The sequence below is a fragment of the Carcharodon carcharias genome, chromosome 8, assembly GCF_017639515.1.
Source record: "Carcharodon carcharias isolate sCarCar2 chromosome 8, sCarCar2.pri, whole genome shotgun sequence".
Classification (NCBI taxonomy): Eukaryota; Metazoa; Chordata; class Chondrichthyes; order Lamniformes; family Lamnidae; genus Carcharodon; species Carcharodon carcharias.
In genome coordinates, this window is record NC_054474.1 from 157440641 (window position 1) to 157464274 (window position 23634).

General features: G+C 41.7%; 1 protein-coding gene across 1 annotated transcript in view; it reads left to right on the forward strand.

Moving 5' to 3' along the window:
- The window catches only part of ass1 (argininosuccinate synthase 1), a 176963-nt gene that overhangs the window by 34331 nt on the left and 118998 nt on the right, over positions 1-23634 (forward strand). The window contains exons 5-6 of the mRNA XM_041193714.1: positions 3642-3698; positions 6362-6436. Coding sequence (XP_041049648.1) covers positions 3642-3698; positions 6362-6436 — 132 coding nt within the window. The remainder of the gene's footprint in view (positions 1-3641; positions 3699-6361; positions 6437-23634) is intronic.

The following is a 23634-nucleotide window of genomic DNA, read 5'->3' on the forward strand; positions in this document are numbered from 1 at the left end:
GCGAGGTTGTCATTTTGGTAGGAGAATAAAAAAGAGGCTTATTATCGAGATGGTGAGAGACTGCAGAGCTCTGAGATTCAGAGGGATCTGGGTGTCCTGGTGCATGAATCGCAAAAGGTTAGTGTGCAGGTGCAGCAAATAATTAGCAAAGCTAATAGAATGCTATTGTTTATTGCATGGGGAATTGAATACAAGAGTGGGGAGGTTATGCTTCAGTTATACAGGGCATTGGTGAGACCACATTTGGAGTACTGTACTGTATTGGTCTTATTTAAGGAAAGATGTAAAGGTGTTAGAAGCAGTTCAGGGAATGTTTACTAGATTAATACCTGGAATGGACAGATTGTCTTGTGAGGAAAGGCTGGGCTTGTATCTGCTGGAGTTTAAACAAGCAAGAGGCAACTTGATTGAAACATATAAGATCCTGAGAGGACTTAACAGGGTGGATGTGGAAAGGGTGTTTCCTCTTGTGGGAGACTCTAGAAATTAGGGTCACTGTCTCAAAATAAAGGGTTGCTCATTTAGGCCAGTGATGAGAAAAATTTTATCTCTGAGGGTTGTAAGACTTTGAAATTCTCTTCCTCAAAAGAAGTTGAAGCAGAGTCCTTGAATATCTTTAAGGCAGAGATAGATAGATTCTTGATAAGCAAGGGGGTGAAAAGTTATCAGGGGTAGGCAGGAATGTGAAGTTGAGGTTAAAATCAGATCAGCCATGATCTTATTGAATGGCGGAGCTGGCTCGAAGTGCCGAATGGCCTACTCTTGCTCCTTTTGTATGTTCATATGTAAATGTGCTAACATTTATAAAATATACACAGTAGTATGTTAGTCGTTTGAAATAAAGCTTGAAAGCAGGCAAAAGTGTTCCATTATAGTTCAAAAGGGGTAGATTGGAGGGCTTTTACAAGTCCCAAAAATAGGCATCAAACTTTTGGTGTTATCGTGATTAATATTTCAGGATACTTGATTACTTTCCTCTGTGATTGAATAACTCATGGGTATAATTCTAAAAGGTGTGCAGGAACAGAAAGACCTGCAGGTATATGTGCACAGATTGTTGAAGGTGGCAAGGCAGGTTGAGAAATTAGTTAAAAAGTCATATGGGATCTTGGGTTTGATAAATAGGGGCATAGAGTACAAAAGCAGGGAATTTATAATGAACCTTTATAAAATAATAGTGCAGCCTCAACTGGAATACTATGTCCAATTTTGGGCTTTAGAAAGGAACTGAAGGCTTTAGAAAGGATGTAGAAAAGATTTATGACATGGTTCCAGGGATGAGGGTCTTCAGTCATGAGGATAGATTGCAGAAGCTGGGATTGTTCTTCTTGGAGAAGAGAAGGTTGAGAGGAGATTTGAAAGAGGTGTTCGAAATCAAGTGAGGTCTATCCAGAGTAGATAGCGAGAAAATGTTTGCTTTGCCAGAAGGGTTGAGAACCAAAGGACACTGATTTAAGATGATTGGCAAAAGAACCAGACGTGACATGGAGAAAAGAATTCAATGCAGTCAGTAGTTAGGATTTGGAAGGTACTGCGTGAGGGTGTAGTGGATGCAGGTTCAATTGTGGCTTTCAAACTGGAATTGGATAAGCAGCTAATGACAATTTGTAGCGTTACAGGTAAAGACTTGGGGAGTGGGACCACCCTTCTGTGCTGTAACCATTCTATGAATCTATGTTTTTTAATAGTCCAGTTCCTTAGTTGTGTGAGTTAAATTGGGTGCCGTGACTTTGATTGTGCTGTTGTTACAAAAATGCCCAGGACTGACTGTTGGCGATATTGGTGAATGAACTGTCAGATATTTCTCTCTCTGCCCTGGTGGTGGAGGCTGCAACTTATTTAACGTAAGGGGGTTAACATCTGCATTAAAGCAGTAAAAAAGGGAGTGCCCCATCAAGCCACAAAGTATTCCTCTCCTAAAATCCCCAACAATAATTTCTTGCCTAAAATTTCCAGTTACCAATAAGCATTGTAACCCCCAGTTTTTTTTTAATTCTCTCACAGAGTGTGGGCATTGCTGGCTAGGCCAGTACTTATTGCCCTTGAGAAGGTGGTGGTGAGCCCCTTCTTGAATTTCTGCAGGCAATCGCTGCATCCACAATGCTGTTAGGAAGGGCATTCCAGGATTTTAACTCAGCAACAGTGAAGGAATGGCGATATGGTTCCAAGTCACAATAGTGTGAGGCCTGGAGGGGAACTTGCAGGTGGTGGTGTTCCCATGTACCTGCTGCCCTTGTCCTATGAGGTGGTAGACATTGTGGGTTTGGAAGGTGCTGTCAAAGAAGCCTTGGTGAGTTGCTGCAGTGCATCTTGTAGATGGTACACACTGCTGCCACTGTGCATCAGTGGTGGACGGAGTGAAAGTTTATTGTGGTAGATGGGATGCTAATCAAGTGGGCTGCTTTGTCCTGGGTGGTGACAAGTTTCTTGAGTGTTGTTGGAGCTGCACTCATCCAGGCAAGTGGAGAGTATTTCATCACGCTCCTGACTTGTGCCTTGTGCTTTGGATGATCAGGAGGTGAGTAGCTCTCTGCAGAATTCCGGCCACTGACCTGCCACAGTATTTAAATGGCTGGTCCAGTTCAGTTTCTGGTCAATGGCAAACCCTGAGGATGTTGATAGTGGGGGGGTTTAGAGATGGTAATGCCGTTGAATGTCAAGGGGAGATAGTTAGTTTCTGTTTTGTTGGAGATAATCATTGCCTGGCATTTGTGTGGCATGAATGTTACTTGCCACTTATCAGGACAAACCTGAATGCTGTCCAAGTCTTGCTGCATATTGACACAGACTGCTTCAGTGTCTGAGGAGTCGCAAATGGTGCTGAACATTGTGCAATCATCAGCGAACATCCCCACTTCTAATCTTATGATGGAAGGGAGGCCGTTGATGAAGCATCTGAAGGTGGTTGGGCCTAGGACATTACCCTGAGGAATTTCTGCAGTGATGCCCTGGGACTGAGATGACTGACCTCCAACAACCACAACCATCTTCCTTTGTGCTAGGTATGACTCCAACCAGTGGAGAGATTTCTCTCTGATTCCCATTGACTCCAGTTTTGCTCGGGCTCCTTTTTACTACACTCAGTCAAATGCTGCCTTGATGTCAAGGGCAGTCAATCTCACCTTACCTCTTTAGTTCAGCTCTTTTGTCTATGTTTGGACTAAGGCTGTAATGAGGTCAGGACCTGAGTGGCCCTGTCAGAACCCAAGCTGAGTGACAGTGAGCATGTTATTGCTGAACAAATACTGCTTGATAGCACTGTCCATCACTTTGCAGATGATTGAGGGCAGACTGAGGGTGCGATAGTTGGTCAGGTTAGATTTGTCCTGTGGATAGGGCATACCTGAGCAATTTTCCACATTGCCTTGTAGATTCCAGTGTTGTAGCTGTATTGGAACAACTTGGCTAGGGGCCTGGCTAGTTCTGGAGTGCAAGTCTTCAGTACTTTGCCAGAATATTGTCAGGATCTATAGCCTTTGCAGCATCAAGTGATTTCAGCCATTGCTTGATATCATGTGGAGTGAATCGAATCGAATCAGTTTGCAGGACATAAGGAGCTGGTTGGAAGTGCAGAGCATATGTTGTATCTTACAGTGCGACTAGCTCTCCAGTACCTTTAACTTTATTTATTTCCTTTTCAGGGAAATGATCAGATTCGGTTTGAGTTGACTTGCTATGCACTGTATCCAGAAGTCAAGGTAAGAGCTTTGTGTCATATTTTCTATGTATCTTGTATCAAACTTCTAGTTGTGCCTTAATTTATTTTTTCCTGGATAACTTTAAATTACAAATACCAACAGTGATTAAAACAGTAGATTGCTATTGCACAGTAAGCCAACTTGCACTTGAAAGTTGACTGGGGACCCTCCATTAGAACTAGCAGCTAAAACGTTAATATTGCTGTCCTAATTGCTGTCAAATACTGAGTGCCTTGCTGTGAATTTGTAGGATTTTTTTTTGTTTTATTCAAATATCTAGGCTTTTATTTATTGCTGTTTCGTGGTGTTTAAAAAAAAAATACAATGTGTGGGATTTTTCATCCCTGCCTGTTGCCAGGATCGTCCAGTCCTGCTGAAAGTCAATGGACTTTTGACTGGGCCACTGAATCTCCCATGGCGGGTCCCACCATTACGAGGCTGGAAAATTCCGGCCAATTTTAACTTGTGGCCTGTTGGGCCAGCACATTCTTTATATTTATATAGGTCATATTGATCTTGCCTTAAGCCAGATTCAATGAGTGTAGCCATTTCTGTAGACTGGAAGAGGGTAACGGAGAATATGGCTCTCCTGATAGAAAGTGAAGAGAAGTCCCTACTTGGTCCTCCTTTGTCTGGTGTGAGGCTGAGAATTTTTTGGTTAGACCTACCTAAGAAAGCTTAAGACAATATAGCCTGGCACCAAAAAGGTTTGAGAGCTACTGGCATGGTAGATTCTTGTAGTTCTTGTGGAACAGCTTGTGGTGAGCTCTGCTTGCAGCTTGAGTAATCCTCCTTTTGTTTCACCGGATTTAGTTTAAAAAAGGATGGATAATCCCACTTTGAACCACAAAACTAATGTGAAGTTTATTTACCAGTGGCTCCAGTCCTTAACCATGTAAATTAATAGACAAAAGGGAAAACCGTTTTGTCATACTGGTTGACCTGACTCCTTTTCTTTTTGTTAGATTTATTTTTTCTACATTCAAATGATAAAAGAGTCTGAGGTCTGCTGTGTTTCTTCATTTTGAAACCAAGGTGACAGGACAAAGCCAATAGTGCAAACCACCATCAAGATTGGAAAGTAGTATATCAGGTAGTGAGATGGGGTTTAATAACTTGAAGATAAGAGAAAAGAGAGGCTGAGTAAAATACTACTGTTTAATGAAAACAAACTTTTACATAAATTCTTTTTATACATACATTTAAGTGCATTAAAGAATTAAACTTAGTTTATATAAGGTTGGAATAGTCCCTTACTTTTTGGAGGGAAAGGAGTGAGCTCTTCCATCTGAAAAGATGGATATTTGCATTTTTGGAATCCATTATCTAAATAAAGACATTTTTACAAGCAGATGAATGTTTGTTGTCCCTGTTGCAGCAAGTTTCAGTTCAAGCCTTTTTAAGAATATTTGCTTATAAAAGACCAATTTTCTAAAATGCATTACATGTTAATTGCTGTTGGTTTACTTGAACCCAGGACATGTGCTCTTAAGGTACAATTGCTTTTGCAAAATTATCATGTTTCTTTCCCTAGAGCAGTGCTTCCCAAACTTTTTCCCACTGTGATCCCATTTTAATGCTTTTAAATTGATATGACCCCAGAAGGAGAGGGATGGGGGTTGCTGACGCTTGAGAGCTGGGGTGGGAGGGGAGAGATGTGCAAGCAGGACACTGTGTAACTTACAATTGATCTGATAGAAATGCAAGTGATGTGACTTAAGTCTTGTAAAGGCTTCATGTGATGTAGCGTTGCTGGTGTCCAGGACTCCGACAAATTAGATACACTGCTACACCACTCCTGCCTCTCCTAATTGTGATCACTTGGATATGATTGTCCTATGCTTGAAACGATGACCCCTGTCAGCAACCTAGCTACAGTCGCAGTGCTTACAGCAAAGACGTTCACAATTACGACTTGCCCACCATATGCGAGGACTGGTATAAAGCGACAGTATTAAAATCATTTCTGTTCCAATGACACAGTAAGTTTTGTGTACTAATTAAGCCATGAAGTGGATATATTTAACAAAGGACAAGAAGCACTTGCATCACCTTGCTCCACATACAAGTGCACAATAATTAAATAATGTAGCCCCAGAAAACAGGTAGTTAAAATTCAGGCTGCAATGTATGCTAGAGTCACCTGTAACACAAATTGCCACCTCCCCGACCCTGCTTTTCGCTGCATCCCTCCCGAGGGCAGCATAGTGAATACTGCTGGGTCAAAGTCAAGGCAACATAGTGAAGGCTGGCTCCAATAGATAATTAGCCAGACTCTTAGTGCAGAGCACACAGGTGAGTTGTAGTTCTAGCAAAGTGACACATTGCAGGAATTCCATTTGGCTGCTCCACAGCCACCATCATGGCTTCTAACGTGGTGACCCCAAAGCTTTATCACAGAGGTCGTGACCCGCGTTTGGGAACCCCTGCCTTAGAGCTTCTGGAGCTCAACAATTCTGTTGCCTTGAAAATATCTGCAAATTTGATGTCTGTGGCAAACTCCCCGAGTCAGAAAAATAAAACTCCTTTCATATAGAAAGGCATAAGTCCTTTCAGGCTTGTTTGGTGAATTCAAAGATCCTTTACTTTGATCAGTACAAAGTTGCAAAGCATCACAGAACTTTTGTTGATTTCTTTTTATGTCCTTTTTTTGTTGATCTTAGATCATCTCCCCATGGAGGTTGCCAGAGTTTTACAATCGATTCGTGGGACGCAATGATTTGATGGAATATGCAAAGGTTTGTCAGAATGCTAACAATTGTAGAATATATTATTTGGGCAATGATGGTAGCATAGTGGTTTTGTTACTGGACTAGTAATCCAGAGGCCTGGACTAATGAGTTCAAATCCCTCCACAGCAGCTGGGAGATTTAAATTCAGTTAAGAAAATCCAGAATAAAAAGGGAATATCAATAATGGTAACCATAAAACTACTGGATTGTTTTAAAAAAGAACATCTGTTTCGCTAATGTCCTTTGGGGAAGAAAACCTGCTGTCCTTACTTGGTCTAGTCATCTGAATCCAGACCTGCAGCAATGTGATTGACCCTTAACTTCCCTCTGAAATGGCCTAGCATGTTGGGGCTGGGCAATATGTGCTGGTCATGCCACCAATGCCCACATTCTCTGAATGAATAATTTTTAAATAAACCTGAAATTATTTGGATTTAGATTTCATTTATTCAGCGAAGAGGTAACCTCTGACTTGCTGTTCTAATAACTGCAGGTTATCACATGGGTTTCTGTGTAAATGTTTTTGCTAATGGCAAAATGATTAAAAAACAGTGCAGTGTTTGAAACCTTTTTGGTCCTGTGAAGCGGATTTTAGTCTCGAGTCTATCTTAGATTTGAAACAGTTTAGGCAATTTCTCATTGGTGTGAGTTTTAAGCATAAGACTGCCTATATTTTTGCCTCAAATTGGCAGCTTCACTTGAAGAGACCAGAAGCCTACTTGATGTGGAAAATCCAAATGGCACATTGCTGCACAGAAGTTGTAGTTTTGGGGGCAGTTAACAGGAAGCTGTGCTCAGCAACTAACTTGTGCTATAACTAACTCATGTTGACAATGGCATTTAAAGTGAAATAGAAGAAAATATTGATGAACATCCTTGTTTTTGATGAGTATATACATTTCCAGTAGCAACATTAACCAATTTAGAGGAAATGTATTGTGCACGAATGATCGGTTAACTTTGATTTTATCTTAAGTATTGAATCATATTCTTCACTCTTATAGTCTACATAGAATGGTGAGTACCTGTGGGTGAGTTACAAACTTGTAAGATGGGGTCTAAATTAAGAGCATAGTTCAAGTTGTTTATAAAGGTGGGACCCCAAAATCCATAAATTCAACACCCCTGCATAAATGCTGTGATGTGCCCGTCTGTGTCCTGCTGACCCTGTCAAAATTCACGGGCTTAAAGAGAGGTCACTTTGGCTGGGATTTTCCGTGCCTTCTGGCGTTGGGCATGTTCCATGTTATCAGTGGGCAATGTGACGAAAACACCAAAAATCAGTTTCACAACGTTGTGAAATCAGTTTGCAAATATCTGCTCCACCCGCTGATGGCAGGACGTGTTCCACGCCATCGGACCTCAAGAACCTCATTGTAATACAGCAGCATATCATTATAAGGCCAGCCCGCTGGACTTAACTCCCCCAACCGCCGCCCCATTGGTGGGGACTCTTAAGGCAGGCATGGACTCTGGAGTGAGAAGGAAGAGATCAGGGAGGTGAATGTGGATGGGGTGGGATTTTTAGGAAGGAAGGGAACGTGTATGTTCACCTGGACATCCCCAAAGGAAAAGAACTGTGGCTGGTAGGTTATGGAGGGGAGGTGGAGTGGGGAGGGGGTGGTCAACTGTAATAGGGGAAAGGAAATAGGTGACTGGGGGAGGGGAAAAAATGGGGGAGTGCATGAAAAACCAAATCCAGACCATGCTATCTGAATCGAAAGTGAAATGACGGTCGTGATGGGCAAGATCAGGTGCTGCCTGGGAGTGTGATCATTAGGTCAGCAGACATGCAGGTCAGCTCAGATGGACAACTGAAAGCGAACCACAGCAGGCAGCATCCAAAATGCTTAGGACATTGAGGTGAGTATGACGTGAAGGATCCCCATGTGTGGGAGAGTGCTTGCACGAGGCTCTGAAAGGCTCTGCCACAGACACACACTTCTCCCTCCAGAATCACTCGTTGGCCAGCTGCTCTCTCTGCAGTGATAGAGAACGAGGCTGAGGGGCTCCCAGGCAAAGGGGACCCGGAGGGAGAGGGCACCTCTAAGATTCCTGAGTGGATTGCCCAGGGGTGTCCAGCTGCCACTCCTGCGCTGTTTGGGTGCCCTGAGACCCTGTCCTGACTCCTTGAGGGGAAGAAGTACCTGAAGGGACGTTGAGGTGCCCTGTTTCCCTCTCCTCCTGCCAATGCAGGAACTCACCCATGGCTCCTGTGATGGAGTGCGGATCTGTCCCTGCATTCTCCGCCATCCTCCCCATGGAGACCTCCATACATGCACATGTGGGCACCATTTCATCAAAGAGCAGGCGGACACACTCCAACTTGCCTGCCACTCTGCTGAGGGCATGATGTTCCCACACCTTCTGCTGACTCTCCAGGATGAGTTAGAAGGCCAAATCTAGAGGTTCGTCATCTGACTCGGATCTCAGAGATGCCTGATCCCCAGCAGTCCTCCGAGTGCTGCCTGCTGCTGCTGTGGACATGTGTCTGTGTGGTTACCACCAGATTGTGAACCTGAGTCTGCCCTAGATCTAGGTCCCACCAAGGTGTGTGTTTCGTCACTGGTGCGGGGTGTGGGTAAGCGCTGTGACAGGTCTTCCAGGCTGCTTATTCACAGCTCCTCAATGGAGGAGGTGTCCTCCTGGCTGGAGGTGAGGACATGGATGGAGCTGAGGGACTGGCTGGCTGAGGGTGTTGGTTGCTTGGCAGAGCTCCCTGTGAACCAAAGTAGAGATGAATAGTGCTTGGCAGCAGAGTCAAAAGCAGGAGAGAGAGAACTCACATTTGTGTTGAGAGAGGGATGATATGGTACAGGAACCTTACAAGGGTGTTTGCCGCTGACCTTACCGTCATCGCAGGCATGGTCAACGTCCTCACCAGTCAGCGGGGTAGCACAGAAAGCGCTAATAAAACACCACCCGAGTGGAATTTTCTGCTTCTGTTCCTATAATCTGCATGAAGCCTCGTGATGCTTCTATAGGCATTATCTCCCATTTCTGGCAAGCTCTAAATGTATCATTCAATACACTTTCTTTTCCCTATGTCATAACCCAACACCCAGCACCTCAAGACTATTGAACAACTCACTTTTTAAAAATTTACAGGCTTCAAAAATCCATTTTGGTGTCATTTCTTTATTTACCTAGTACTCTGCAGCATCATTTGCCACATTCTGTGGCCTCCTGGAGCAAAGTGGGTGCCCAAGAAGTACCTGCATGCCCATCCACTTTATTTAAATGAAGGGTGGAATCGTCCCAAGTTTGCACTCAGTGCGGTAGCGGGCGGGTAAAGTGACATTTTATCAACCAGCCACAATGCTGGCTTTTCATGCCACATAGTCCCATGCATTCCTGGAAAACACACCATTTCCATGGCAGGTGGGCTCCCTTCACCTGCCACGCCAACGCCTTGCCACTTCATCATGCCGGGTGCCATACTTAAAGTCCAGCCGTGCTCACACCTCTCTGTGCTTCCAGCCTATGGCTGCTGCAAAGACGACAGGATAGCCCAGAAAGGCAAGAAGACTGCAGCCCCAGGTACAATGACGCTACCTACATATCTGCAGACCTCCAAAGTTGTGGAAGGAGTGAAGCTCACCAGGTGCATGTTTCTTGTGTACAGTCGTAAAACTGAACGTCCTAAATTCTTGCTGGCAGGAAACTTAATTTGGAGGGGGAGCTTGATTCTGGTGAGGTGGCCTTTAATGAACATGCATGAGGTGCTAATACATGCAAATAGGTTCCCGACAGTGTTCATCGGGAAGCTTGGCCCACCTTTAATCTGTTTTAAAAGTCTGCAGAACAAAATTCCAACAGTTTATCCTGCTATCAGGAAACAGTTCATTTGCCCCCTGCCCCCTGCCTGCTGTTGGTGAAAGCGGAAATTTCTGCCCCTGGTCTCCGGAATGGAAAATTCCGGCCCTGGACAAAAGTTAAAGCTTTTTTTAATTGTGTAGAGACTGGAAAGATTAAAAACGACTGCTGCAAACTGAAATAATGTTTTAAATTAAAATTCTATGCTTTGGGTGATAAGTGCGGGGGGTGGGGGTGGGGATTGGGGGTGGGGGTTGGGGTGGGCAAGGGAGAGAACTACAAAGGCTGGAAATCTGAACCAACAACATAAAATGCTGGAAATATTGAGCGTGTCAATTACCATCAGTAAAGAGAAAAGACAAGTTAATGTTTTAGGGTTATGCCTTTCATCAGAACCTCTGATAGGTAACTGTCTTTTTTTTCCTAAAGATGTTGACTGACCACCTTTTTGAGTTTTTTAGCTTCCCGTCTGTTTGGTCATTGGGCTGGCTGTGCAGGTCTTTGTGTAAATCTCTGAGCATTTAGCCAACAGCCTTGCGACATCATTATTTTAGATAAGAGCAGCAGGACAGACTGTATTCTATGTAATTTCAAACCCCATTATTTACACCTGCTTTTGGCTCCATATTGAGAGCAGCAATTTATAAACCACTTTTGGGAATAAATATGATTTTGCTAAAATGACCAAGTTTGACAAAAAAAAACAAAAGGGTGGAAAATTGACCACTCATTGTAGAGATTCTACACACCATGCACATTCTATCACTGGTTGATTTATTTTGTAAACGATGAATGAACCAATCAGAAATTCCTGTTTCTGCCTTTTTAAGCCCAAATAATGGTAAAAATATCAATCAGTAGTCCTTGCTCTTTCAATTCCAGTTAATTGTTAAATATTGGTTAAGCAAGGATTTTGAATGTCACAGTTTAGTGTAGTAACTCAAAGGAATTACTGAACCTGAACGAAAAGCAATAATAATATAAGTTTTAAGCTCCTTTTATTTTGTGCCGATTGCCATGTTGACAGTGTTGGCTCTTGATGTGCAAGACTTGTATAGAAAGTGGTAAAATCAAACTTGCTGAATTCACTAAAGCTGGTGGCTAAGAAGTCTTTTTCTATATATGGGGCTCTCCAGCTCTCAGCTTTAGCAAGTTTGGCAAGCTACTTAAGGGCTGCCACCAACTGTTCAAAAGTAGTGTATAAAAAGCTGACACTGCTATATAAGTAGCTGTAAAGAGAGTCATAAAACCAATCATAAAGTGTGCATTAATTAAGCTTCACACTGTTGGGTTAAGTAACCCTTCTAAACTGCTATCTCTCATGCCAAAAATGAACAGCAGATCAGTCAGCATCTGCTGGGAGAAAAGACAGGCCCTTTTGTTTGCTTTGCAGTTTTTCCTTATTGTTTCAACCCTGATGTCACCAGCACTTGCAAAAATACTCTTTAAATCCATTGAAACCTGTATTTACTGACTATATTTGGGAATATTTTGATACTCTATTTAAATCTAATTTTTATTCTGTCTTATAGAGCAATTTTGTTGCAGAATAAAATTACATTGAAACCATAATGTAGAGCAGCTGCTTAGTTGCTTATCTCTCCAAGTTAACTATATTGCCTTCACCAAGACCTATCGGAATTGGCACTCTACTTGCACCAAATTGGCTCTAGCGATGTATACTAAAAACAGAGTACCTACTGATTGGTGTAACCCCACCCCATCCTAAGGCTGGTAGACTGGTGAGATATAAATAGATTTACCATGTTATTTTCACTGCATGTATTGAATGGCCCTCTTTCTTCCTTGGAGGAAGCTTGGAATACCACATTGCATGTAACATATGTATGCAATGAATGCACAAACCTAAGTTACTAGTTATTACTTATAATACTGTTTTAAAAATATTTTAACAGTTTCCATTGAATTCAATTAACAGTGAGTAAATTATCAACTTGCATTGTTTAATTTAAGGGCTTTTATTTTAAATCTTAAAAATGGTGAATGAAAAATATGTTGCTCCACAGCAACCATATACTCAGGGGAGATTTCACTACAGCTGTTTGGAAAAAAAATGGCAAAGTTAACAGGCTGAATTTTCAAAGGACCACAGGGTCGGGACCCAGTGCGGGCAGGAATTCCAGATTGCAGTCCCAGGGGTTGTCTTAAAATCCTGGTGCCTCCAGGAGAGTTTTGAATTTTCAAATGGCTGGCAGGGTGGGGGAGGAGTGCAGGGAAGGGAGTAGAAAGTGCAGTTTCTACCAATTAACGGCCCATTAAGCTCTTTAAGGAGCTTGTTAAGCAGCATGTATGTATGACACTGCAATTTTCAATGTTTTTTTTTCGGGTGAGTCGGAACAGCCTTATGCATGTTAGTGCACAGCTGTCAGATTTGCCGTCGGGCCCAATTAAGTTTCTTTGTAGTTGATCTTTATTCAAATATGTTGGGGGGAAACTAGTGCTGGCATGAGTGTTGCTCCTAGCATTGTCCTCCATGGCTGCATTCCACCATGTTCGACTTCCTGGCCATCTGATGAGCTGCCTGCTCTAATTGGCAAAGCAGTGGCATGTCCAACATGACCTCCACTAATTAGGCGCCAAGCTCTCCTCCTGGCCAGTTAGGCTATTTGAATTTAAAAATAGCACCGCGAGAGTGATGCAGCTAAGGGGTGAGGTCAGGACCCAGAATTCATCCGGGTGTCAATTTCCCAACCCTGCTTTGAAAATCCAGCTCAACAGATCTGCAGTAATAGCTGGGAGTCACAAGAGGGCACACAAGATTTTTGACAGAACTTGGAACTTGGACAAGGGAAGGACTGGAGAAAAATGAGTGGCGTGGTTTTTCTAGACTGGAGATTAAATTTGTGTCATCACAATATAAATCTTCAGTAATCATATAACGGATACTGTATGTTGCACAAAAACATAGGTAGAAATGTCAATGATGAAGATTTCCACTTAGCTCAGATAATAACCCACTGCTCTTTTTATAATGCTGGAACCCATCATTAGACTTAGTTTCTCGTATTCACTTCTGTTTAGCTGTTATTGTTTTCTTTATACTGGGGTAGCCATTTGATAACACCAGTCGGCCTGGCAGAACGCTGAACTTTTAAATTTTAATAATTCTTCCCCTCTGTTTGCACACTACAGAAACAATCATATGTGAAACACAAGCACTCAGCTAGTCATATGCTACTAAAGAACAAACCATCCAGTTAAAATAGTCTCTAGTCTTGACCATGAAAATAGTGAAAACAATTATTTTTTGCCATTTAGAAGACATCCCATGCCATGTTGGTTCAACTGTTGCTGACATTTTTTTACTCCTGATAAAAAGGAAAACATTTTGGGAAAATCATTTGATATAATATTTATCCAAAATAGACAAAATATTGCCTCTCACTCTTCCTACCTTTTGTATAAATTCCACATTTTCCATTAGTGTCAAATAATACATTAGTAGCCATTGATTTACAGAAATGTATATAGTGCCCTTAGACAATATTTGTTTTTTAGCTTGTACTTTTCCATGTGTATGATGTGCTTGATGCATCTTCATGTGCACAATATGCAACTCACCCCTTAACAATTGTTATGAAAGGAACTAAACTAAACCTGATTGTGCTCTTGTATCAAATGTTTATCATCATATGGAGAAAATTCTCTTCAGCATAGTCGCAACATCAGATCTTTTTGACTCAAACCCTCGAATTCTATCAACATTCTGAATACAGGAATTGCACCAAATATATAAAAATATTCCACAAATTGACAATTTCAAGTGGTAAATTATTTCATTTACAGCAATAATAATGTTCGATATTTATTTCTAATTGTATTTTAGAGGGGAAGAAAAAAATGCCTTTTTTACCATGTTATATTTGACACCCATAACATGTCCTAAGTAACCTGTTGGTTGATTTCCTCCAACTGAATATTGGAAATACTGAAGCCATTGCCTTCAGCACCTGCCACAAACTCCATTCCCTTGCCACCAAGTCCATCCCTCTTCCTCGCCACTGCCTCTGGCTGAGCCAAATCATTTCTAACCTTGATGTTGTATTTGACCCCAAGTTGAGCTTCTGACTACATATCCGCTCCATCACCAAGGTGGCCTACTTCAATTTTCATAACATCATCTGACTCTGCATCTGCTACAGTTCATCTGCTAATGAAATCCTCACCCATGCCTCCAGACCTGACTATTACAATGCTCTTAGACAGCCACCCAAATTGGGAGTTCATCCAAAACTCGGTTGCCCGTATCTTACCATATCCCTTTCATCTATCACCCATGTTGACTGATCTACATTGGCTGCTGCTCTGGCAATACCTATGGATATCATGGGGTATTTTACTAAGTTGAAAGCACTACATAAATGCAAGTTGATGTTTTGTAATCTGTTTTTAACTATTCGTTGATATGTAGCAAATGCAGAATTTCTCATTTATTTTTTAAAATCCATACTAATTACATCAGAAGCACTAATTCTCAGTGGTATTCTTTAGGGTGAATTTTCGTTCTCTGGTCCTGATCCTGACTTTGGGAACACAATGTGGGTCTCAAGCCTGGAAATGCTGGCGGTGTGATCCTGGGGGAGATTTTGGAGGAGGCGGTCATTTAAGTCCAATTAAGGACAGTGGGCAGCCTATCGGGTCTGGAGGGCCAATAGGAGGCCACCCAGCACTGAAAGATTGGTAGCCTCACCGTCAGAGAAGGGGACTGCTGAAGTACGTAGGGTGGTGTGAGGTCGCCTCCATTCCTGGTTGCCGGCTACAAATGGGGAAAAAGGAAGAGCCAAAAGGATTAGCAGCTACAGGCAGAAAGGGGAAAGCCTCTCCTTAGTAATGGGCATTGTTTACTCATGATTTGAGTTTGGAAAAAATAGGGTACTGATTAGCCTGGTGCCTTCCCTAATTGAATGGAGCCTGCAACTCTGATGGCTACGCAGCCTGCCAGTGAGAGCCTCCAACCATTTCACAGATTCCAATGATTCCAGATTCAATGGTTACCTTCCATGCTGGCTGGAAAATCCAGATGGCAATAGGAGAGTGCCCTTTATTAACCCAACCTAGAGCTTAATTGGCTATCCGCTGCGGCAGATTGGGTATCCAGTCCTGTTGTCACCATGCTTTCTACAGAATCCCGCGAAGGCAAGGATGTGTTGTGGAGACGGCCCGACAGAATTGCCCTCCCAGTCTCCAAGGGCCCTTGAAAATTCTGCCCATTGTCACCCAACCAGACTACAGAGTGCTGAGACCAAAATGCAGAATGCCCAACTAAAATAGAAACTAGTGTGCCTGATTCTAGATATAGTAAGTATATATAGAATATAAACAATAATTATTTCATTAATTAGTATAAACTGCTCATGCTTTTGTTTTTCTGTTTAGCAGCTTTACCCCTAAATTCACACACTGCCCTGCAGTCACTCTTGGGAATCCATTATTTTCTATGTAAACAATATATCAATGATCAATTATAGTTTGTAACTCACCCTTAGGTAAACATTATTCTATATATCATCTTGATTATATCAATCTTGTAATCATGCTCCATTATCCATTATTCTGTTTCTTCTAACAATTTAAAAAAAATTATTGGTATGTCTATTTTGGCTTTGTTACAAGACTTTCCAGCTCTTAAGCATTTTAGAAATAGAATTTTGTTACAGTTTTGTGGTGCATACATTGTTTTCTGTTAGCTAATTGCAAAGTTTTTCTGTAAATTTCTAATGTTGATTGTTTATAAATCACTTGAAGGCAAATATACTGAACTAGACAACATGACTGCAAGCTGAAGATGGACAAGAAAAAGAACTAGGAGAGTGTAGAAATTTTTGGCAAAGATAGTACGGCTGAGCTAGGCGAAGGACTGGCATTATTGGTAAGAGATAATGTAACATTAGGAGAGGAGATGGTAGACATGGTTTGAGTAGAAGTTTATTAATGGTGAATTGGTGGGCAATGAGATGTTTAGACAACTGAGGGCAGTTTCAGTGATTCATAAGGTGATAAAACACAATCACTGTCGGAGGTGAGGAGGACAAATCGGACTAGTGAAAAAGATGTTTACTCACAATTTGAACTTGGAAAAAATAGGGTACTTCTAGTACAATTTTCTGCTTAATTCAAATTATAATTAATTTCTTTAGCAATATATTCTTATCTTTGTATTATTTACACTTATTTTGAATTAAGTAATTCTGGTTTTTTTGGTTTAAAACAATGACTTGAATTATCAGATGAAGACCATTATATAAAATCTGTTGAATCTATGAAGGCCATAACTAGTATACAACTAATTAGTAGCATTCAAAGGAATGAGGGAAGAATAAGAGAATAGGCTGTGGAATAGGAGATGAAATATAAAGTGGTTGAATCTAAGATAATGAACATTGATGCACAATGAATGAATATCCATAAACATATAAGAAAGCTCCAAAGGAGAAAAAGGCTCTTTCAGTGAAGCTCACTTTTCATATGTACACCACCGTATCATGAACTGCCCTCCAGATACCCCCAACCTGAATACCACAGCTCAGAAGGATATATTGGTCTTGGAGAGGGTGCAGTTTAAATTCACCAGAATTGTATTGGAATGTAAAGAGTTCAATTATGAGGCCTGATTGGATAATCCTGAACCCTGTTTCCTGGATTGTTCATGATGCCACGTCAACACCCACAGCATAAGTGTGCAGTTTGCAACAAGAGTCACTAGATCACAAGAAGATTTTTGGCTGATTCTCTGGCCTGCTATCAGCACATCCTGGTTGAGATTAGCTGTTTTAGAGCAGAAATTGAGCTTAGGACCTATTAATCTGCATAACTCAGCTAGTTACTGAATAAACATAACCAATCATCACTGGGGATTAAAATTAATAATTATTGCCATGGAGTTGAAATAATATTCTTAAATTTAAAATTGTCAGATGATTAGAAATCATGAAAGTTCATTGTTTATTTTCTAAATTTAAATTTTCACAATTTATAAATAGGCACAGGAGAAAATGAATAGCTGAGCATGTGATTTAAATAATCATTGCTTGAGTAAATTGCCAGAAATATGGTTTGATCTGCCACTACCCTATTTACTTTCTTACTTGCTAAAGATGTCATTATGTTATGACATGCTAAATGATGCTGTGTATGTATATATATATTACGAATGGATGTAGGTGGTATTGTGGAAAATGTGGCAGAGAGTTAGTTCAGCTGCTTGTACACAGGAATTGAAAAAAGATTTAATCAGTTTTGGTACTTCTTTACCAAATCTCAGTATAAATCAAGAAATAATGGGGGCTTGTAAGAAATGTATTACAATAATTGTGGATGATTTTAACCTTCATGTAGATTGGACAAATCAAATTGGCAAAGGAAGCCTGAAGGATGAGTTCATAGAATGTATTCGGGACAGTTTCTTAGAACAATATGTTCTGGAACTAACCAGGACAAGCCATATTAGACTTGATAATGTGTAATGAGACAGGATTAATGTGTTACCTCATAGTAAAGGATCTGATAGGCAACAGCGATTGTAACATGATAGAACTTCACATTCTGTTTGTGAGTGAGAAATGTGGGTCTAAACGTGTGTCTTAAACTTAAATAAAGGCAATTATAAGGGTATGAAGATAGAGTTGGTTAAAGAGGACTGAGAAAATAGGTTAAAAGGTAAGATGGTAGAGAAGCAGTGGCAAATATTTAAAGGAGATAATTCATTACTCTCAACAAAGATATATTCCATTGAGAAAGAAAGACTTTGTGAGAAGGCTGCATCATCCGTTACTAACTAAGGAAGTTAAAGATGAAAGATAAAAAAAGATAAATTTGAAAGAAAAGGCTTGTAATGCTGTGAAGATTAATGGTAGGCCGGTAGACAGGGAAATTTTTAGAAACCAGCAAAGGATGTCTAAAAATAATGAGGGAAAAAATAGAGTATGAGAGAAATCTAGCAAGAAATATAAAAGTAAACAATGAGAGCTTCTACAGGTCTATAAAAAGGAAAAGAGTAGCTAAACATAAGAACATAAAAAATAGCAGCAGGAGTAGGCCATTTGGCCCTTCAAGCCTGCCCCGCCATTCAATAAGATCATGGCTGATCTGCCCCAGGCCTCAACTCCTCTTTCATGCCAGCTTCTCATAATCCTCAACTCCCCGATATTCAAAAATCTATCTACCTCTTTTTTAAATACTTTCAGTGATCTAGCATTCACAACTGTCTGGGGTAGAGAATTCCAGACATTCACTACCCTCTGAGAGAAGAAATTCCTTTGCACCTCGGTTTTAAATGAGTGTCCCCTTATTCTGTAACTATGTCCCCTAATTCAAGATTCCCCCACTAGTGGAAACATCTCAACATCTACTCTGTCAAGCCCCTTCATAATCTTGTACGTTTCAACAGGATCACCCTCATTCTTCTAAACTCTAATGAATAAAGGCCTAACTTGTTTAGCCATTCTTGATAAGTCAACTCCTTCATCCCAGGAATCAGCCTAGTGAATCTCTTTTGAACTGCCTCCAATGCCAGTATATACTTTCTTAAATACGGGGACCAAAACTGTACACAGTACTCCAGGTGCTGCCTCACCAACCCCTGTACAGTTGTAACAGGACTTCCCTATTTTTAAACTCCAACCCCATAGCAATACAGGCCAAAATTCCTTTTGCCTTCTTAATTACTTACTGCACCTGCATGCTAACTTCTTGTGTTTCATGCACAAGAACACCCAGATCCCTCTGTGCTGCACGTTTTTGGAGTCTCTCTTCATTTAAAAAATAGTCTGCCTTTTGATTTTTCCTTCCAAAGTGCATAACCTCACACTTCCCTACATTAAACTCAATCTTTTTCAAGTTTTTGCCCACTCACTCTGCCCTATCTATATCCCCTTGCAGATTCCTTATGTCCTCATCACAACATGCCCTCCCACCTATTTTTGTATTGTCAGCAAATTTGGATACATTACACTCTGCCCCCTCCTCCAAGTCATCCTTGTGGCATTCTACTAGTTATGTCTTTCCAATCTGAAAAAGACCCATTAATCCCGACTCTGTCTTCTGTGTGTTAACCAATCCTCAGTCCATGCTAATACATTACCCCCAATACCATGAACTCCTATCTTGTGCAATAATCTTTTATGTGGCACCTTAGGCCTTCTGGAAATCCAAATACACTACATCTACCAGTTCCCCTTTATCAACTCTGCTTGTTATATCCTCAAAGAACTCTAGCAGATTCGTTAAACATAATTTCCCTTTTACAAAACCATGTTCACTCTGTTTGATGGCATTAATCTTTTCTAAATGTCCTACTATTTCTTCTTTAATAATGGATTCTAGCATTTTCCCAATGACAGATGTTAGGCTGACTAGCCTATAGTTTCCTGCTTTTTGTCTCCCTCCCTTCTTGAACAGGGGTGTCACATTAATGGTTTTCCAATCCACTGGGGCCCTCCCGGAATCCAGTGAGTTTTGGAATATTCCAACCAATGCCTCCACTATCTCTGCAGCCACTTCCTTTAAAACCCTTGGATGCAGGTGACTTGCCTGCCTTTATACCCATCAGTTTGTCAAGTACTTTGTCCTTCGTGATAGAGACTGTTACAAAATCTTTCCTCCCATTAGCTCATTGCTTGTTTGATATCTTTGGCATGTTTGAAAGTAAGCATTAGTCCCTTAGAATGAGACTTGGGAATCAACAATGGGAAACAAGGAAATGGCAGAGACTTTGAACAAGTATTTTGTATCTGTCCTGTTATGATCCTCATAGTTACCGATAACAAAAAGAAATTTGAACTTTCAGTTAATAGCTGAAAGAATGACACAACAAGATAACACAACATTTCAAGTTTTAAAACTTGTATTGTAACAGCTGACTTAAAAAAAAGCACCATTGACTAAACGCTATTTTATATTTGTAGACATCTAATACTTTAAACTACAAAAAGGAATGTTCCCCTTTTACACTTAGCACACATTGCGCCCTCCATGGAATTAGTCCTTATAGCAAACAGTCCACAGTTGTTCCCAGCTTCTAATGGGTTCACATTTCCCGATTTCGCCAAGCAGTAACTTCGACTGACCACCTCCACCACGGCAGTGCTGTGCTTCTCAGCGTGCGTTTCACGCTGGCTGGCTGTTAATTGGCCAGCCAGTGTGAAATCGCGGTCGGTTGTCCGTTCTCCAGCTGATCTTGGACCTGCCAATCGCGCCTGCCTGTTGACCTATAAATTCTGCCCCATAATTGTAACAGTCTTTATAGTAGAAGACACAAAAGCATCCCAAGAATAGTAGAAAACTAAATGGCAGAAAGAATGGAGGAACTTAAAATAATTACGATCCCTATGAAACACATACTGGGGAAAATAATGGGATTAAAGGCTGACAAGTCCCTTAGGCCTGATGGCCTACATTCTAGGGTTTTAAAAAAGTGATAGCATAAGTAGTAGATGCATTGGTTGGAGTCTTCTGAAATTCCCTAGATTTTGAAAAGATCCCAGCAGATTGGAAAACCATAAATGTAACACCTGCATTCAAGAAAGGAAGGGGACAGAAAGCGGGGAACTGTAAGCTAGTTAGCCTAAGATCTATCATTGGGAAAATGCTAGAATCCATTTTAAGGAAGTAGAAGCAGGATAATTAGTAAATCATAATACATAGAAAATCATAATACAGTTAGACAGAGTCAACTTGATTTTGTGAAAGGGAAATCATGTTTGGCAAATTTTTTACAGTTCAGTGAGGATGTAACAAGCAGAGTGAATAAAAGGGAACCAGTAGATGTCATTTATTTGTATTTCCAAAAGGCATTCAATAAGGTGCCACGTAAAAGGTTACTACACAAGATAAGAGCTCATGATGTTGGGGTGATATATTAGCATGGATAAAGGATTGACTAACAAACAATAAACAGACAGTTGGGATAATTAGGTCATTTACAATTTAACTAACTAACTAGCGGAGAGTCATGGGAATTAATGCTGGGGCCTCAAATATTTGCAATCTGTATTAATGACTTGGATGAAGAGACGGATTGTATTGTAGCCAAATTGGCTGATGATACAAAAATAGGTAGGAAAGTAAGTTGTGAAGAAGATACAAGAGTCTACAAAGTGATGCAGGGAGGAACCTTCCCTGATTCGCACAAAGTGCAGTAGCAGGCGGGAAAAAGGATGTTTTGCCCACTGGTCGCAATGGCTGGTTTTCGCACCGTATCATCCCATTCCCCCTGCGTCCTGCCTCATTAATTATGCATTCATGGGGAACATGTCGGATTGCTGGCAGGAGGGCTCGGATTTGCCCGCCATGCCGTGACTTCAGTGCTTCCTCGCTGTGGGCGCCATCTTTAAAGCGCACCAGAGTGCATGCCTACTTCATGTCTTCAGACCAGGACTGCTCCAGGCAACAGTTGGCCCCGGAAGCAAAAAAACTGGTGCCTCCCTGTGGTGCCTGCGGGATGCAGTGGAAGACTGCTGCAATGTCCTCTACCCTCGCTCTGGCCGCAGGAGGTCCACCATGATCACCAACCTGACCTGGGAGGTGGTGGCAGCAGTGGTCAATATCACTGGATCACAGAGGAGGTCAGCCATCCAATGCAGGAAGAGGATGAATGCCCTCACCTGTTCCGCCAGGGTAAATCAACCACCTCATCACTCTCAACTCACACACTCTCAAACCCATCACACATCCACAGGGATCTCACCCTTAAAGGGATAACACCACTAACTGTCACACACACGCTCACATCTCCATCAAGCTCATATCCGCTGGAGCTCACGTCCTCATCCTGTCCATGGCTGCACTCGCCATACAAACATTCTACGCAGTTGCATGCGTCCTGCTCAAACTCTCTCCATGTGCAGAAATCTTCAGCCAGAAGTGCCGCATGGATGATCCATCTCAGTCTCCTCCAGAGGTCCCCAGCATCATAAATGTCAGTTTTTAGCCAATTCGATTCACTCCACGTGATATCAAGAAACTGCTGAAGGCACTGGATACTGCAAAAACTATGGTCTCTAACAATATTCCAGCAATAGTACTGAAGTCTTGCACTTCAGTCCTTGCCATGCCCCTAGCCAAGCTGATCTAGTACAGCTACAACACTGGCATCTACCCTGCAATATGGAAAATTGCCCAGGTATGTCCTGTATACAAAAAGCAGGACAAATCCAACCTGGCTAATTACCGCCCTATCAGTCCACTCTCGATCATCAGTAAAGTGATGGAAGGAGTCATCAGCAGTGCTATCAAGTGGCATTTGATTAGCAATAACCTGCTTACTGAGTCTCAGTTTGGGTTACACCAGGGTCACTCAGCTCCTGGCCTCATTACAGCTTTGGTTCAAGCATGAACAAAAGAGCTGAACTCCAGAGGTGAGGTGAGTGCAACTGCCCTTGACATCAAGGCAGCATTTGACCAAGTATGGCATCAAGGAGGCAAAACTGGAGTCAATGGGAATCGAGGGGAAAATTCCCCGCTGGCTGGAGTCATACCTATTACAAAGGAAGATGGTTGTGGTTGTTGGAAGTCAATCATCTCAACTCCAGCTCATCACTGCAGGAGTTCCTCAGGGCAGTGTCCTCAGCCCAACCATTTTCAGCTGCTTCATCAATGACCTTCCTTTCATCAGAAGTGGGAACGTTCACTGATGATTGCACAATGTTAACCATTAACGATTGCTCAGATAATGACGCAGTCCATGTTCAAATGCAGCAAGACCTGGACAATATCCAGTATTAAGCTGAGAGGTGGCAAATAACATTCATGCCTCTCAAGTGCCAATGACATTCTCCAACAAGAGAGAGTTTAACCATTGTCCCTTGACATTCAATGGCATACTATCGCTGAATCCCCATTATCAATATCCTGGGGTTATCATTGACCAGAAACTGAACTGGACTAGCCATATAAATGGAGTGGCTACAAGAGGAGGTCAGAAGCTAGGAATCCTGTGATGAGTAACTCACCTCCTGTCTCCCCAGACCCTGTCCACCATCTACAAGGCACAAATCAGGAGTGTGATGGAATACCCTCCACTTGCCTGGATGAGTGCAGCTCCAGCAACACTCAAGAAGCTTGACACCATCCAGGACAAAGCAGCCTGCTTGATTGGCTCCCCTTCCACAAACATTCACTCTCTCCACCACTGACAAACATTGGTAGCATTGTGTATCATCTACAAGATGCACTGCAGAAACTCACCAAGGCTCCTTAAGCAGCACCTTCCGAACCCACGACCACTACCATCTAGAAGGACAAGGGCAGCAGATATATGGGAATACCACCATATTCCCAAGTTCCCTTCCAAGCCACACACCTTCCTGACCTGGAAATATATTGCCATTTCTCCACTGTCACTTGGTCAAAATCCTGGAACCCACTCCCTA